At 41.9% G+C, this 18452-nt stretch overlaps 1 protein-coding gene across 8 annotated transcripts in view; it reads right to left on the bottom strand.

The window, feature by feature from the left end:
• Positions 1 to 936: 936 nt before the first annotated feature.
• SIPA1L1 (signal induced proliferation associated 1 like 1) overlaps positions 937 to 18452 on the bottom strand; it is a 240839-nt gene continuing 223323 nt past the window's right edge. For 7 of the 8 annotated variants that reach the window (XM_061611187.1, XM_061611186.1, XM_061611188.1 and 4 more), the window contains 6 exons: positions 17169 to 17334; positions 9105 to 9327; positions 7365 to 7511; positions 6382 to 6496; positions 4824 to 4902; positions 938 to 3811 (listed from right to left, as the gene is read on the bottom strand). In XM_061611187.1, coding sequence (XP_061467171.1) covers positions 3668 to 3811; positions 4824 to 4902; positions 6382 to 6496; positions 7365 to 7511; positions 9105 to 9327; positions 17169 to 17334 — 874 coding nt within the window. In that variant the 3' untranslated portion in view covers positions 938 to 3667. Of the gene's footprint in view, positions 3812 to 4823; positions 4903 to 6381; positions 6497 to 7364; positions 7512 to 9104; positions 9328 to 17168; positions 17335 to 18452 lie in introns of all 8 variants that reach the window. The other variant, XM_061611192.1, reaches the window with a different exon arrangement.

The raw sequence follows: 18452 nt of genomic DNA, 5'->3' as shown, positions 1-18452 counted from the left end.
AAGCTCTAAAATGGATTACAGCAATGTGCTCTATGTGGGACTTCCTTGAGGTTGGTCTGGAAGCTGCAGCTGGTGCAAAATGTAGTGGCTCAGCTGGTGCAAAATGTAGTGGCTCAGCTGCTGACAGGGGCAGGATATAACCAACATGTTTACTCCACTGTTGAAAGAATTGCACTGGCTACCAATTAGCTACTGGGCTAAGTTTAAGGTGGTGGTTTTGATGTACAAAGCCCTACATTGCTTTGGCCCAGGATACACTTTATACACCCAGTTGATTACTATGCTCTGCAGGTGAGGGGCTCCTGCAGATACCATCTTATCAGGAGAACCGTTCCGCACAACATAGGAAGTGGGCATTTAGGGCTGTGGCACCGACCCTTTGGAATTCGCTCCTCTTAAACGTTAAGACAGATGCCATCTCTTGTTTTCTTTTTGGGGTTTATTGAAGACCTTTTTCCAACAAGCCTTTTAAGCAGAAATGTTTCAGTCTGCTTCTGTATTGGAATTGTTTTAAAGATTTTTTATTGTTTTATTGCTTGTTGTTTGCTGCCCTGGACTCTTTCTGGAAGGGCAAGATATACATTTAATAAATAATACTAATAAATAACAACCAATATCAGCCACCTGTTAATGCTATTTGGTAAGCGTTGACATTTATGGTGAAATTTAAGCAAAACCAAAATAAATTGATTCCCCCCCATTATAAAAAAATAGGAATGTGCTAAAATGCAGGAATGGAAAGTAGAAAGGATATGTGGTGTGTGGACAAAAGAATTATGCATTAAAAAGGTTTTAATTCTTGTCTTCATCGATTCTTATCCATGTGATGCAGTAAGGAATCATCATGTAAGGAAAGCTCAAGGAATGAAAACAAACAGAACATTATTTCTAGAAGAGCCTTTAAAATGAATTTTATTGTCAGAATTTTTTTTTTTTACAAGTAGCCTTTTACAGGCTTCATACAAGAACTCTGTTGCAAAACTCTAATAAATAGTCTGCCCCAAGTCCCAATGTTTAAAATAATAATAAAAAAACAAACTAAACAGAGAGAAAAAATAAGTCAGGATGCTTAGAGTTGTTCGCAATATTTCCCATTTACAAATTACATCAGGCATTATATAGATCTCCTTCATACAAGTTATGGAAGAAAAAAAAACCCTAAGACATTCTAGCTTTCTGCAAAAGCACTCCAGAAATAATATCAAACCAATCCTCTTCCATGGCCAAATGCTATCAGATAATTCATCCCAAGGGGATTTTTACCACAAATGAAGCTTTAGGTCAAAGCAAACTATGTGGGTTTGTACGGTTAATTAAGAATTATGAAAATGCATATCAAAGAAGGCTAGGAAGACTCAATGGCAGTGATTAAGGACATTTCTAGTGATGAACGGTGCCTGGTGCGCAGGGAAGGAGAGGAGGGTTGATGAAATGGACAGACATGAGTTGTTACTGTTAGATATGGCAGTGTGTAGGAAAGAGTACCATGGTTGCATGCAGAGAAGGTCACAAACTAGGTTTACCACATGCCACTTGAAACAATGCTTAGGCAGGTTGCAGTGCACACAAGTAATTTTTCCAACACCAAGACTTTATTCCTGCAGACGTGACATTTGATGGCAAGTTAGCCTCCCAGACACATACATTTAGCCAGTTTCACTGGAAAATCCACATGTCAAAGATTCAAGAGTAGGAATACTGATTTCTTCCTTTCCCCGATTCTAAAAATAAATGGACAACTTTGATCATTTTAATAAATGAGTCATCCAATTGTCTTTTCACTTGGGGCAACAACAACAAAGTTATTAAAAACTGACTTATGACAGATGCCTGCCAAACAGAGTATACAAGTTGCAAGTGTGCTTTGCATCAATTTTTACTTTTAACTTCTTTTTGATATGTAAGAGTGCTAAGAGAAGAAACATGGGCAAGAACACTGGTATGTCCTATTAAAGCCCCAACATACAAGCTATTAATGTTTAAATTCCACTGAGGTCAATAGCATTCAGACACACATTACGATGTGTGCAGTCTTACAATATGAGCTGCAGTACATTTTCTGTCACAAGGCCACTAATGGAAACTGCAGTGGCTGTTATCTGGTTGACCATTCCAAGGCAAGGTTCCGGGACGCTGCATAATGGTGCTAGTGTCATGCTAGTATAGTGGGACAAGAATTGGGCAGGGACCTCTCTGGCTTCTTTTTGAACATCCCAAGAGTCCTGAATAGCTAGGGAAGACAATGCAAGTCTACCTCAGCCTTGGGTGATAGCAAGCTGCTGAATGAGGGGGTTTTTTGGCAGGGAGAAAGAGCTAAATGGTTGATTTCCTTTATCATACTTAGGATATTGTGACAGATGTAGTCGGGGCTGGCACTGGAGGTAGACACTGTTGGGCATTTGTCAAGAATCCATTCCAGTGGGGGACCACTGGCATTTTCTGAAGCTTCTTGGCCCTTTTTCTCCTTGCTGTTGCTGCCTGTTCACTTGCCCTCTCCAAGCATGCAAGCAATGACAAGAACAAAGAAGTGGAGCAGCATCCTCTACTTCCTTCTGGGCAGTTGTGCAGATTGGGCCCAGAGGGAGGGTGAGAGGGCAGTGGTGCCTTGGATAGGAGCAGGGGACCCATAGACAGTGGACCCAGTGAGGGTGCCTAGCCCAAGGACAACCCAAAACCTAGAACCTGCACTGGACATAGTTACACAATTTCCAACTCAACAGGACTGGGCTATCCATATGTAAGAAATGTAAAATATATTATGCCATCAGAAAGGGATTGGTGAGTGAAAGATCCCTAGGCAGGGACACAGGAGAGTTGTTACAAGAGCAGTGTGGGTATTCTCTTCTCTCAAGCAGTCTGAGGAACGATATTTATTCAGAATACCAAATTTGTGCTATCTGTCCCTCAGGTAGTTGGAAGCCCTTATACTTCCATAGGATAACAAAGGTGATAACCATCACTAATTCAAAAAGATGTGTAAAAATGGAACTAGATAACTTGCCACAGCCATGGGTCAAGTCTCTGTTAGCTATACTGTACACATGTGTACACACACACACTCTAATGGGCAATGGTTCTATACAAGATTCGTGGAGATAGCACTAAAGATGATCAAGCGCAGATCGGAAAGGAGACACCCCAAACACAGCTCACATCCTCTGGCTTGTGGCATACGTCAGAAACAATAGAAAGGAAGCAGCAAAATAAACATCTTTCCAGTTTTCTAGAAGTTGTACTAGTTGCCAGAGCAGCAAGAAAAAAGCAGATTAATCTGAAACTGATACAAAGGAGTGAATAGAAATAAATAGAGGCAGATGGACAGTTATTCTGGTCCACCCTCCAAGTCATTTTGTACAGAACAGGTAAGGAGAATGTGCAAAAAAATAAAGACATTCACATTTTAGCAGTTAATTTTTTATTTTCTTTAAAATTATTTTTTTGTTGCTTTTTTCTCTTTTTTTTTCCTACAAAAGGCAGACAATGATTGTTGATCTACAATAGTTCTGGGTGCTTGCAGAGATGCAAAAAAAGGGTCATCAGAGTATGAAAGATGTAAAAGTGCTCTGACTGGGCTTTCAAATATCATGATTACGGTAGTATTAAAGCTAAGTCCCATTACAGAGGTGATTTTTTTTTTGCCAATGTGTTTGTTTCATGTGTGCTGTTTTTAGCTCATATCAATTGTGTTGAAAACCCATTCAGTGAATTTCTTCAGTTTCTCAGAGGCATTCTGGGATTCTTCTTGTAATCGTAAATTGTCTTCCCGCAAATGCTGCACTTCAGCCTGAAGATTGGCTTTGTCTTCTTTTTCCTTGGGAGGATGAGGAAAAGACACAAGATCTCACAGATGGATTTTATGTCATAAACCCTATAGTTATCACCAGGTTAGACCTTCATCAAAAAGATGTTCTCTCCAACCTGCCCTGGCTTCCCTCCCTCTAATTTACAAGTGTTTGACATGTTGTGACATTTGAACTCTGCCTAAGGAGATGCCAGTTTTCTCGGATTTATGATGACCCTGTTTCTCTTCCTAGATACTTGTGACATAAATTCTACTGATATTTCCTCTATAAACCCAGGGCTTCTACCTGAAGCCTCTTGCAGGAAGTAAATTACCAACTGATCAACTATAAAGGATCACATCGAGTAGTGCTCTTGATGGAAGAAGCCCTCTCTCTCACTGCCAAATGGGAAACAGACCATTGGCCAATGGAAAGCAAGATCTCTTCTTCAGTACCCATCAGTAGGACTTGTATGTTTTTCAGGCTTAGGGCCAAATGAGGGATGACACTAAGCACATCATTTGAAGTGAATACGGTTTTCATATTATTAATATATTATTATTATCAATAAGTAGCCCTCTCCCTGCCATTCTCATTGGGACTACAGTGTGTGGGCTTAACTCTTTAGTCCCCTGCCATTATCTCAATGAAAACCATACCCCTCCGGTGTAGTGGCTATTTACCACAGGAGACAAACTCCCACAGGCACTTGTCTTCTAATAGTTGTTATGAGGAAAATCTGCCTTGGACTGGGGGGGGGGGAGGAAAGGCCTGAAAAAAATACCACTACCCCAGCAGCTATGAATAACAAAAAACATCCATAACACTTCATCGTGCCTAGTTTGAATGTAAGAAAGTACATCTTCTGGTTTCATCTCACATCTATGTTTTATTTTTAGGGCTTTTAAAAAAACTGTGTCACAGGAGCAAGTTTTTAAATACAGCATGGGAATATCACAAATCAGGGCTCAGGGTGACATTAGCATGGACTAATATTTAAACAGAAATAGTTGAAAAAGTTCTTTTAGTGGAAATATTTACCTTCTTTAAATCTTCCTGCAACATTCTCAGCATACCTTCCAGCTGGCTCACTTTAGAAGCAAGAGGAGGAGACTCTTTACTGCAGGAAGGAGGAGAAAGACACTGAGCGGCAGGCTTTTCTTCATGTTTAATTTCTCTGTGGCCTTGTGCCAGGAATGGGGAAGCTGATGCCCTCCAGATGTTTTGGACTCCAACTCACATCAGCCCCAGCAAGCATGGTTAATGATTGGAACTGTAGTCCAAAAGCATCTGAAGGGCATCAGGTTCATATCTATTTATTTGTTTTCCTTAATCACAGACCAATACTGCATTTGAAAATTTAAACTTTGATAAGGACTGGCTGCAAATCAATAAGAACACAAGACTGTTGAAACAGATTACACGCCTGTCGAAGTCAGCATTCTATTCCCAATCTTGGTCAACCAGTTGCCTCTCAGAAGCCTCCAAGAAGGATACGAAGGCAATAGCCCTCCCTGGTTGTATGTCTTCAGGAGCTGGTTTTCATAGGTATATCCCTACTCCCAAATCCCCTTCATTTTTTCACTTATGCAGAGGCATTCTGGCTCTGACCATGAAGGTTCCAGTTAGCTAATATCCACTGAATTTCTCCTGTTGTAAAAGCCATCTAAGCTAGCTGACATTGCCACATTCTGCAGCAGTGAATCTGCCAAGCTAGTGATGCATTGTGTAGAACAGTACTTTCCTTTGTCTATTCTGAACCTCCTATTGTATTGTTAAGCATGGCTATGTTACATTTGCATGGGGGGGGACGAACACGGTCAAGGTAACGTCTCCTACCTCTCTGACAAGCAGTTTTCATTGGTACGGAAGGAAGAATTCAGCTCAGCAAGCTAAACAATGTTTTACCCTCTGTTTGGTACCTTAACTAGGGTTAAGGCAACAAATCAGGGCTATTGCTAACCATTACAGAACCATATGTTAGGTCTGCAGCATGCCTAAACAACATGTTTCAGAATAGCTATATGAAGTTTTTGGTTGGTTTGGCATTTGATGACAGCAATTTAGATGTTTCGAATATCTGGGAAGGCTGGGCTAAAACCATATGTAAAGATGTCTCAAGGGTGGATCCAGTTTGAAAACAATGTGTGCTCCCTTGTTGTAGGTACTGTATATTAATGTTCTTCTGGAATACACATATCGTCTTCTCGATTAACTGCACAATAATTATTTGAAATGCTGAATACCAGATCCTTGAAGTGTCACAAACCCAGCCCCTCTATCAGGGATAGGAAATTTATGGCCCTCCAGATGTTGATGGACTACAACTCCCACTCTCCCTGGCCACTGGCCAAGGTGGCTGGGGCTGATGAAAACTGGAGTCAAACATCTGGTTGGCCAGAGGTTTCTCACCCTTTCCCTAGAATAAACCTCAAGAAACATGCTAAGAAATCAGCTTCTTTGTGCTGAATTCATATTTTTCAGTTTTCCACTAGCAAGAGTGTCCTAAATTCCCATGATGCACAGATTCTGTTGTATAACAAAAGTTCCCCCCTCTGCCTAGCCATTCAAAAACATGATTGCTCAGCATATTACATACCCAGTATAAGGCTTTATCTGTGCAGGAAGCTGGTCCTCAGCTTGATCATTGTTGGAAGCAACACTGACAGGTCTGTGGTTTTCATCACTAGTGGCAAAAAATGAGGCTCGTTGGACTGCAGAGAGAAAACACACAAGACACAGAAACACATTCAATAATTAATTTTTCTTTTGGAGCAGAAGGCCGCCTTCTTTCATGCGGAAAAAAAAAGCAGGAAGACAAATAAAATGGCTAGGGAAAAAAGTCCAGTAGCAAAGCCAAAAACTGGAATCCTATTTAGTGACAAGACCTGAAATGAGGTGTGGATTTTAACTGGTATTGGCATTCCAGGAAAAACAGGTAGTATAACAGAGGCACCCTGGGCTCCATCAGCTATGCTGAGAGACCAGCACCAGTGGGTTCCGTCTCTCCTAGGATGTTCCTATTTCAGCTGGTCATTATAGGAGCTACTATGTAACTTTAACAAGTGGTGTCTGAGTTTGTTTTTCTCTTCCCTCCCCAATCCTTTTTCTTTTCGTGTCATGTCTTTTAGATTGTAAGCCTCTTTGTAGTGTCTATCTTGTTTTAATTGATCTTGTATAAGGTGCTCAGGGAACCCTTTCTGCTGAAAATGCTAGTTATTTTCACTAAAAAGGTCCATATTGCTTTTAAAAGTTTTTTGGCCCTATGGCAAAAGGCTGCAAATTCAAGCCTTAATATTTGTAACAGAATAAGGATGAATTGAAAACACTAATTCACAGCAAAGCAGTAAAGATGTATTGCATTTCAGATACAATAATAAAATCTAAAACATAAAAAAGTAAAAAGAATCAGAACTGGATCTGAGCAGTGCAAGTTACATAAGGCTATCAGGAATCCCACTGCAAACTGAAGAGGGAACTTGGGTTTCGGAGCTGGAAAAGCCAAGCAAGAAATGGCAGATGAAAAACTCTTTTGTGAGACAGGTGTAAGAGCTTCGGAAGCAGTAAACTGCAGATACCAACCCTCAAACGCTTTGGCAGCATCTACCAAGTTTGACCAGTCTAGGTCAGAAGCAGAATCAGGCAGAGGCATGAGACCTGGATCTGGCATGGGCTGCCTTCTCGGCTCCTGGACATCTGTGAGGGAGCTGTCGGAGGCAGAGAACTCTCCTGAGGCAACAAAGAACACACACACACAAATAAAAAACAAAACAAAACAGGAAAGAACACCCCCACATCCTCAGCTGAGAGAAATTCCAAATAAAGAATTTTCTTCCTGACCCTTCACAGCTTCAGAGCCAAATGGTGGTGACTTCAAAGTGAAAAGGAAGGTAACTAGGCATGAGGTATTTGGGAATAGCACACCCCTCCGATATTCTGGGCTTGTCCAGATGACCCTCCTGGAAATCATGCATGATAAGACGGAGAGCAAGTCTTTAAGCTTGTGTGCCTCCCTCACCCACTCACTGCATTTATTTGATCCTGGGATCTAGAGTCCTTTGAAAAACAAGGGTTTAGGTTCCAAGGTCAGATAGATTTTTCATTCAAACAGACATGCAGTGACAGGGGACTGAGCCCGTTCCAGGGGCCATCATCTCTGAAGAGGCACTCAACTTCTTTTCAAAGGTTTCAATTGATAGCAGATGCAAACAAAGGTTGAAGGGAGGGGGTTCTAATTCCATGGTGGCATTAAATCAACACATATCCATATTGTTTTGGTGAAAAAAGTTCTAAATCTTGCCCTCAGATTCCAAGGCAGAGGTGAGTTATATGCCAGGTTTTCCTACACATAGCACAGAGACCCATGTTGTAAGGCACTATTTTATTAACAACTGAAAAAATATCAATTGCCAATTTGATTCATGAGCCAAGAATTTGCTCTGAAGAAATAAGGCTGTTTCAGAAAAAAACTGAGTTAAAAGTTTTTCTAATTACCAACCAAAACTGCAACAATGAATTAAGCCTCCGAAGATATAATATGCTAAAAATAAGGGCTACAATCCAACAAAATTAATCACTTTTAATTTTCATTGATTTCAAATGGGAAAAAATAAATCAATGGGAATTAAAATTGCCTTACTTTGGCTGGATCATGCCAAAATTAAAAACAAATAAATACAGAACACTATATAATAAAAGTATAATAATTCACGTTGGCTTAACTCTGGACATTAGCAGCAGCCCTAACAAGAAGGTTTTTACAAAATTTCACAAGACAATTTGGCTTCTGACAAATCTTCAAGAGGAAGGGAGTTCCACAACTATAGGTCAGCCACTGAGAACGTCATTCTTTGTGCCACTGCTGCTCTGACTTGGCATATAGGTGGTACAGTGAAAACGGAACACCTCACTGATTTTAAAGATTGTCTTTGGTCTGCAGAGTTTCTAAAATGCATAAGACACAAACCATATAGTACTTTACAGGTTAAATCCATCACCTTCAAGCCAATAAAGAATCAATTAGATGCGGGAGGCGCTGGCGTAATAGGCTCAAAATGACTACTCCCTTCAAAAAGCTGGTCTTATATTCTGTATCAGCTGTAGCTTTTGAACAATCAAGGGCAGCGCTAAGCAGAATACACTGCAGTATATTAGTTTCAAGGTTACAAATGGTATGACCAACAGAACTTTGAAGCCATCTGTAAGTACAAAAGAGTGGTTGTGTGAATATGCTTGCTTTATTTTGAGTTCTCTGGACAGAACAGGCTACCAGCTGATCAACATATGGCACTTCCTCTACAGTGAAATTGAAAGCTTACTCACCATGTAAAGATTTCATTCCTAATGTGTACGATGGCCTTCTTAATGGTAATGACTTGGGAAGAGAAGGGTATGTGCTGGTGAAAAGGACATCGTTGGGAAGGGCTTGGTCCAGAAGAGAAGCTCGAGAGGGGAAGAAATGTTCCCTTTGGCTACTGTAAATACTCTCATCAGACAGAGTCCTCTGCAAGGCACGCCTTGAGGTAGGAGTGCTAGGGAATGGAGACTGAAAGAAGAAGAATGTGTGATGACTTACAGAAGTATATGTCAAGAATGCACGACAACACTTTATTACATCTACAGTTCCATTAAAAAGATGGTTTTATTATGTTCCTTTTTAGGTGAGAACCAGTTTCAATATAACATTTGTATCCATGGCACGTCTTTCAGAATAGGTGCATGGAAAATTGCAGTTAATATGTACCAGTTAAATGTTTACATACTTCTGCATTTACAGGTATTATATGCACAACTATAATGTGGATGAACACATGTGGGTGTACACCAGACAAATTGTATTAAACAACATGTACTGAAAAGGACTACATGCCTGTCCTGTTTTGCAAAAATGCACTATTCTTTGAGATTTCCTCCATGTCTGTGCCAATAACCTGATATCCTGCTCTCAAGTAATAAAAAGCAATCAGGCATGCTTGAGGTGAAGGAAAAATAGCTTTATTGCTGTTTGATATTTGGGAGATACATGCTCCAGAGCGGGAGAAGGAAAGCACCTATCTTCCAAAGAACTAATTACATTTTAAAAAGCACAACATTCACAAAATAGCAGGGCATTGCTGTCTGGTGTGTAAACGTGGGAGGGTAAGCTTTGCTACTTATTACTTTTTAAAGGCGTCACTGAACATTTCTGTGCTTGAGCGCTCACACAACCACATCACACCTAGCTGTGCCATGTATTGGCTGGGTGCTGGGAGCAGCACAGGAGGGGAGACTGATTTTCTTAATCATGAAATATTAGCGCTTGGGAGCTGGGTGAACATGATATCCCTGAAACAGAAATTGTCATCCTAAGAAAGATATTTGGATCCACTACAATAAATGAGTAACATTTGTGCCTTTACTGCACAAAAAGCCATCCTCTAGAAGGTCCAATTCCTCCTACATATAGAGAAAATCTGCTAAAAGCCTTGTGTGGTAGGAATGGCTCTTACATCTGCATGGTACACAATGCTAAGAGCAGGGTTTTCCCTTAGCCTATATTTCCAAAATCTCTCAGTCTTCATTGTTGATTGGCTATAAGTGCTGCACAATAAGAAGGATGGCCCAACTAAGCTTCTCTTGGAAGTCATAGTAAGAGTTAGAGTGGTGTGAAGAAACTGGAAGGATGGGATACAAATGTGATTGTGTGTAAAAATAAAGAAAATTAACCTGTAAATCAGAAGCTCACTTCTCTAGGAAATTCAAGCAAGTCTTATGTGCTACAATGTTGTCTGAACCAATGTTTCAAAGAGTGAGTTTTGTTTTTCTGGATAAAAGCCTAAGTGTAGGACAGGAACAGCTAACCTCTTCTGGCCAGAGGACTGCATTCACTCTTGGTCAACCCTCTGGGGGTACATGCCAGCAGTGAGTGTGCCCCCCCCCATGTACAAACACAGGACACTGCTTAGGTTAAAAGCAGCCAAAAGCTAGTCTAGTTTGTCCAGGCCAGAGTGCAAGGCACCACTGAAAACTGCAGGGGAACTTGCACTGATAAAAGTGGTTTTTGTCAGCAAATAAAATAAAAATAGAGTAAAAGCTAGTTAACCTTTCTTAGTACCACTAGTCAAAGTCCTTAAACATCCCCCCCTCTAAGGAAGGAAGCCTGAGATAATCCTAAGGAGTTAAGCCCCAGCTGACAGTTGAGCCATCAGCCTCAATAAACACATCACTGGCTGGCAGCAGTAGCTGAAAGGGACCAGACACACATATAAATTCAGAGCACCCTAGTGAGGGAGCCTGCTCCATGAGCTAGAGGGAGCCCCCAGCTGACAAAGTGTCAAGGCCCCAGCTGACAAAGCGTCAAGGCGAGATAAGCAGCAGAGCGAGTTCGGCAGCAGGGCAGGGAGGCCAGGACCCCCCACTCTGCCTGTCTGTTCCCTGACCTCAACTAAACTGCAGTTTCCAACCCATTAACTTAATAAACCTTAAACAAAACTATGCAGGTAAGAAGCCAGCAGGGGTGTGGGGGCTTTCCAGTGTTCTGCACTGCCTGCAAGCATGTACGACTATCTGCTGGTTGGACAGAAGTCGTGGGTGTGCTCTCGGTGCAATGAGCTCCTGGCTCTCTGGGAGCAACTTCATTTCCTTCAGGCCAAGGTGGCTGACTTGGAAATGCTGAGAGAGGCAGAGAGGTGTGTGGATGAGGCCTTCAGTGACACTATAGCTGTGTCTCACTCCAAGAATGATAGCTCTCCTGCTATCATGGAGAACTATGGTCTCGGGGAAGGAGAGCATCCAGCTGAGGAAGAGGGAAACGATCCCTTAGAAGGGACCCATTTCCTTGGGGGGTGGAGGGATCCTTGTAGTGGGCGATTTGATCATCAGGAACATAGACAGTGGGGTGTGTGATGGGCGTGCAGACCGCAAGGTGATTTGCCTGCCTGGTGCGAAGGTTGCAGATATCGCCCATCGTTTAGATAGTTTGGTAGACAGTGCTGGGGAGGAGTCAGTGGTCGTGGTGCACGTTGGCACCAATGACATGGGGAAATGCAGCTATGAGGTCCTGGAAGCAAAATTTAGGTTGCTAGGTAGGATGCTGAAAGCCAGGACCTCCAAGGTGGCTTTCTCTGAAATGCTACCGGTTCCACGCGCAGGACCAGCCAGACAGGCCCAGCTTTGCAGTCTCAATGCGTGGATGATGGTGTCGGGAGGAGGGGTTTGGATTTGTTAGGCACTGGGGAACATTTTGGGACAAGCTGGGCCTGTACAAAAGGGACGGGCTCCACTTGAACCAGAATGGAACCAGACTGCTGGCACTTAAAATTAAAAAGGTGGCAGAGCAGCTTTTAAACTGACTGAGGGGGGAAACCCGACAGGAGCTGAGGAGGGTCCGGTTCGGAATAAACCTCCCCCCTGGGATAAAAACCAAAGAAATGATGAAATTTTAAAAGGGGTAGGCCTAGAAGTAGGCATTGTGACAGCAGGGGCACAGCATATAAATTCAGAAGAGCAAAATTACCACAGGCCAAACCACAAGTGCCAAAGACACTTGAAGAGAGACACTGCTTACAAGTGCCTGTACGCTAATGCTAGGAGCCTCTGAACCAAGATGGGAGAACTGGAGTGCTTGGTCTTAGAGGAGAGCATTTATATAGTGAGCATAATGGAGACCTGGTGGAATGGAGAAAACCAGTGGGATACGGTTATCTCTGGATATAAACTATATCGGAAGGACACGGAAGGACGTATTGGTGGCGGAGTCGCTCTATACGTGAAAGAAGGCATTGAATCCTGCAAGCTCAAAACCCCAAAAGAGGCGGATTCCTCCACAGAATCATTGTGGGTGGTGATACCATGCCTCAGGAGGGATTTAATACTGGGAACGATCTATCATCCCCCTGATCAAAATGCTCAGGGAGACCTAGAGATGAGATATGAAATTGAGGAAGCATCCAAACTAGGAAATGTGGTAGTAATGGGTGACTTCAACTACCCGGGCATAGACTGGACGCATATGTGTTCCAGTCATGACAAAGAAGCAAAATTTCTAGATATTCTAAATGACTATGCCCTAGACCAGTTGGTCATGACCAGAGGGATGGCAACCCTGGACTTAATCCTCAGTGGGGACCGGGACCTGGTGCGAGATGTAAGTGTTGTTGAACCGATTGGGAGCAGTGACCACAGTGCTATTAAATTAAACATACATGTAAAGGGCCAATTGCCAAGAAAATCCAACACGGTCACATTTGACTTCAAAAGAGGAAACTTCACAAAAATGAGGGGATTGGTAAAAAGAAAGCTGAAAAACAAAGTCCAGAGGGTCACATCACTCGAAAATGCTTGGAAGTTGTTTAAAAACACTATGTTAGAAGCTCAACTGGAGTGCATACCGCAGATCAGAAAAGGTACCGCCAGGGCCAAGAAGATGCCAGCATGGTTAACGAGCAAAGTCAAGGAAGCTCTTAGAGGCAAAAAGTCTTCCTTCAGAAAATGGAAGTCTTGTCCGAATGAAGAAAATAAAAAAGAACACAAACTCTGGCAAAAGAAATGCAAGAAGACAATAAGGGATGCTAAAAAAGAATTTGAGGAGCACATTGCTAAGAACATAAAAACCAACAACAAAAAATTCTATAAATACATTCAAAGCAGAAGACCATCTAGGGAGGCGATTGGACCCTTGGATGATAAGGGAGTCAAAGGTGTACTAAAGAATGATAAGGAGATTGCAGAGAAGCTAAATGAATTCTTTGCATCTGTCTTCACAGTGGAAGATAGAGGGCAGATCCCTGAACCTGAACTAACATTTGCAGGAAGGGATTCTGAGGAACTGAGACAAATAGTGGTAACAAGAGAGGAAGTTCTAGGCTTAATCGACAATATAAAAACTGACAAATCACTGGGCCCGGATGGCATCCACTCAAGAGTTCTCAAAGAATTCAAAGGTGAAATTGCTGATCTGCTAACTAAAATATGTAACTTGTCCCTCAGGTCCTCCTCCGTGCCTCTGGGGGGATCCCAGAAATTACAGGCCAGTTAGCTTAACTTCTGTCCCTGGAAAACTGGTAGAAAGTATGATTAAAGCTAGATTAACTAAGCACATAGAAGAACAAGCCTTGCTGAAGCAGAGCCAGCATGGCTTCTGCAAGGGAAAGTCCTGTCTCAGTAACCTATTAGAATTATTTGAGAGTGTCAACAAGCATATAGACAGAGGTGATCCAGTGGACACAGTGTACTTAGACGTTCAAAAAGCTTTTGACAAGGTACCTCACCAAAGACTTCTGAGGAAGCTTAGCAGTCATGGAATAAGAGGAGAGGTCCTCTTGTGGATAAGGAATTGGTTAAGAAGCAGAAAGCAGAGAGTACGAATAAATGGACAGTTCTCCCAATGGAGGACTGTAGAAAGTGGAGTCCCTCTAGGATTGGTATTGGGACCTGTACTTTTCAACTTGTTCATTAATGACTTAGAATTAGGAGTGAGCAGTGAAGTGGCCAAGTTTGCAGACGACACTAAATCGTTCAGGGTTGTTAAAACATGCTAGGGATAATTAGGGATAATTAGGAAAGGTATTGAAAATAAAACAGCCGATATAATGCCGTTGTATAAATCTATGGTGCAGCCGCATTTGGAATACTGTGCACAGTTCTGGTCGCCTCATCTCAAGAAGGATATTATAAGAGTTGGAAAAGGTTCAGAAGAGGGCAACCAGAATGATCAAGGGGATGGAGCGACTCCCTTATGAGGAAAGGTTGCAGCATTTGGGGATTTTTGGTTTAGAGAAAAGGCGGGTCAGAGGAGACATGATAGAAGTGTATAAAATTATGCATGGCATCGAGAAAGTGGATAGAGAAAAGTTTTTCTCCCTCTCTCACAATACTAGAACTCGTGGACATTCAAAGAAGCTGAATGTTGGAAGATTCAGGACAGACAAAAGGAAGTACTTCTTTACTCAGCGCATAGTTAAACTATGGCATTTGCTCCCACAAGACGCAGTAATGGCCACCAGCTTGGATGGCTTTAAAAGAAGATTAGACAAATACATGGAGGACAGGGCTATCAATGGCTACTAGCCGTGATGGCTGTGCTCTGACACCCTAGTCAGAGGCAGCATGCTTCTGAAAACCAGTTGCCGGAAGCCTCAGGAGGGGAGAGTGTTCTTGCACTCGGGTCCTGCTTGCGGGCTTCCCCCAGGCACCTGGTTGGCCACTGTGAGAACAGGATGCTGGACTAGATGGGCCACTGGCCTGATCCAGCAGGCTCTTCTTATGTTCTTATGACACATGCACACATGTTTAAACGCCACTGCTGCAACTGCTTTAACTGTTATTATTTTTGCTACCGCTGCCCAAAGTGGTGGGGTCTTTGGGGTGAGGGGAGAATAAAAATTCCTTCTTTTCTTCTAGCCAGTCTGCAAGCCCTTTGCCAAAAGAGGAGTCACACTGCAGGCAACGAGCAGCATGACCTCTCCCCTGCACTGGATAAAACGGAAGCGAAGAAAATTATATAAAAGAGTGATTCAGAAAGAAAGAAAGAAATGTCCTCTCAGAAAATGGCTAAGCTTGCCACTGAGAGTATGCAAATGTTGCATTTTAATAAACTCTTTCAAGGAGCTGGGAAAGGGCTGTCTTACTGCCCTTGTCTATTAAGAAGTAGAAGAGGCAATCATAGTAACAGTTTTGTCAGGATTCAAGAATTCTGACAGGTGATTTGCTTAACTGAGTGGAAATCATCTATCATCTCAACAAGGAAAATTACTTGAGAGAGAGTAGGGTCCATTGATCATGAAGAATTCCACAACAGACATGTACTAACAACTACTAGGACAATCATTTAAGTGATATGGGATTTTGTGAAAAGACAATAGTTCTTACTTGACGAATCACAAGAAAGCTGTTCCTCTTTCCCCTCAAAATGCCAGTAGGCAGTTTGGGGGGAAGGGGAGGGGAATATTTGTCTATGGCAATTTGCCTTTGCTTGAGTCTCAAAGACAACAGCGAAAAACAATCTGTATATGGAACCTCATACTTACAAGTTTTAATAAGCCTCTTTGGGTTTTGACAAGCAGAGAAAGAAGTTGCAAGTGCCCTCTTCTGCGTGGTTGCTGTAGAAACCATTTAGACTCTGACAAGCTTGCATTGTTAAGCAGTGGCTTTCAACACAGAGGTCTTGAAAATCAAGGCTCTTCCTTCAAGATTATTCAGTGGATGTTTAAAGATGGTAAAGTCATTAGTACTTCTGGTGAAACCTTAAGGAATTGTTCTGAATCTATTTATTTTGCATGTGTATTCATTTTAAAGTTTGGGAAGCCATTTTGGCCCTTATGAAATGAGACACGGATTCTGTAGAAAAGTTCTGCTCACTGTCTGCATGCTATTAAGAAAAGTGGAAAAGCCACTCAAGTGAATAAAGGCAGTGTTTGGAACTCAACATTGCATTAGCGCTATGACATTGCTTTTCCATAAAAAAGTTCAGTGCAGAAATATGATGTACAATTGTTGCAGCTGCTAATATAGTGAAGCCTTCCCTAACTAAAACTCTTCAAGAACCATAGCAAGCCAGTGGCAACACTGTTGTTCATGAGGAAAATTCACAGGCTATCAGAGGCTTTGCATCATCAGACTGTGAAAGTTTCCAGAAGATATCGCTAAGATGCTGTAATGCAGGGTACCATAGAAGCTCTTTAAAACAGAAAACATTAACATCCTTCCCAGAGTATATTCTGTCTGGTGCTCAACCATAAAGGCACTTTTTAATGTAGTACATATTCAGTAACTGGGTTTTACTCAGCTTTGCATTGTGAATATTCTTTATTTAATAGTGTATACCCTTCCTTTTCAGCAATATACAAATACAAAATCATTAAACAAAAATAACCAGCAATTCACACAAACAAATCCCCTAAATATATGGCTAGTTCAGAAATGCCTAGGTAAAAGGCCAACTTCCTTAAGCTCAATAAAGAATCAGTACACTTCTCTGGATAGTTCATGCCATGGTGAGGGGTAAACACCAAATACACCCTATTCCTTGTTCCCCATTCCACCTTTAAAAGGCAAGCAGCTGCTCCTTGGCAGATCTCTAGGCTCAGGGTAATGTAGTTGGGGGAAAGTAACTGTTAAGACAACTTGGTTCCAAGCCATGCAAGATCTGAGCTAAAACTTTAAACTGAGTCCTGGAAAGCAATTAGAAGTTACGGCAATTCTTTAAGAACGTTAAGGTATACTCTGGGGCCAAATCTTGTTAATTACACAACTTGAATCTCACACATTAAAGTTGTTTATACTTAGTCATAAAAAGACATAAGCTCAGCAGTCATAGGCCTGCTAAAATTTGATGGAGCTATGCTCTTCCATGCTAGTTGCCATTGACACCCACTTCTCAGCACTGCAACACAATTTGGTAACACATACCTTAAAGTTTTTCTGAGACTCTGGTGTTGGGCTGTCTAGATCTATCAGCTTCTTCAATTCTTCCTCAATATTTGACTTAGATGCTTGCTTTGGTGATGCACGAAGATCTCTGGCTGATGCACGCAATCTAGGATGTGCCATTTCATTACCATCACTCTGGTGACGCCTTTAAAGAAAGGAAGATAAACATTTAGGAATCAGATGTGTCTGGGACAAGACCCTTCCAACATCCTTAAGAGTTCAGAAAAGGTTTAGATAGAAAGTGGGCACTTGGATGGGTGGAGGGACTGAGGGTGTTTAGATAACAGACCCATATATAGGAATACCTGTTTTAAGGAATAAACCTGTTAGGAACATTGGCTTTTCTATGCATCAATAATAAACTCATCATAATAGCAGAAAGCCTGACTCTATCACCACCACATAAACACAGTTAAGGCAACTGAAATCTGACTATCACTTTACTGCCTAATGTCAAGTTGTATGGCAGGTGTGGAGAACCACTGGCCTTCCAGATGTTGCTGAATAACAACTCCAATCATTGCTGGCATTGACCACACTTGCTGGAGTTGATGGGAGTTGCTTAAGCAACATCTGGAGGGCCGGTTCCCTACACCTGCTGTATAATTATCAGGAACTGTCTAAGACTTGGCTGTATAAACATCATACATTTAAAGCACCCCCTGCATGAATCCTGGAAACTGTAGTTTACCACTCACAGAGCTACATTCCCAGCACCCTTAACAAACTACAGTTCCCAGGATTGTGGGTTTTTTGGGGTGGATGGGTGGGAAATGCGCTTTAAATGTGTGGTGTGTATGCAGCCTTACAGAGGCTTTGGTGCTAGCTACTTCGCTTTCTTTGTCTTGGGTTATCACACTCTTGTCTTGCTCTGTCCTGCCCCTAGAACCAAGCCAGCATCCCAGCCACATGCCTTTTTGAGAACACAGTCTTGATACTACTATCTACATTACATCCCTTTTTGGTCAATCTATACCCTAGTTTGCCCCATTTTCTTGCTTTAAGGCTCGCACTGTGGCTAGCCTTTGACCTTAATTCATTTTCCCCACGATGGCACTCTATGAACCCTCATCCTGACTCTTCAAATATGATCTTGGCTCTCCATATAGCTATGCCAATCCTTGGCATAAAACAGAATAGCTCTTTATCTACAAGAACTATAAGACTAATTGGTAAATCCTGTTGGAATAACACGACAGAAGTAACTCTTCTGAACATAGTTGAAAGCCCATATCTGCAAAACATTGATGTTGTGATCTCTCC

Source organism: Rhineura floridana, chromosome 2 (assembly GCF_030035675.1).
Source record: "Rhineura floridana isolate rRhiFlo1 chromosome 2, rRhiFlo1.hap2, whole genome shotgun sequence".
NCBI lineage: Eukaryota > Metazoa > Chordata > Lepidosauria > Squamata > Rhineuridae > Rhineura > Rhineura floridana.
This window is presented reverse-complemented; position numbering and strand designations above follow the sequence as displayed.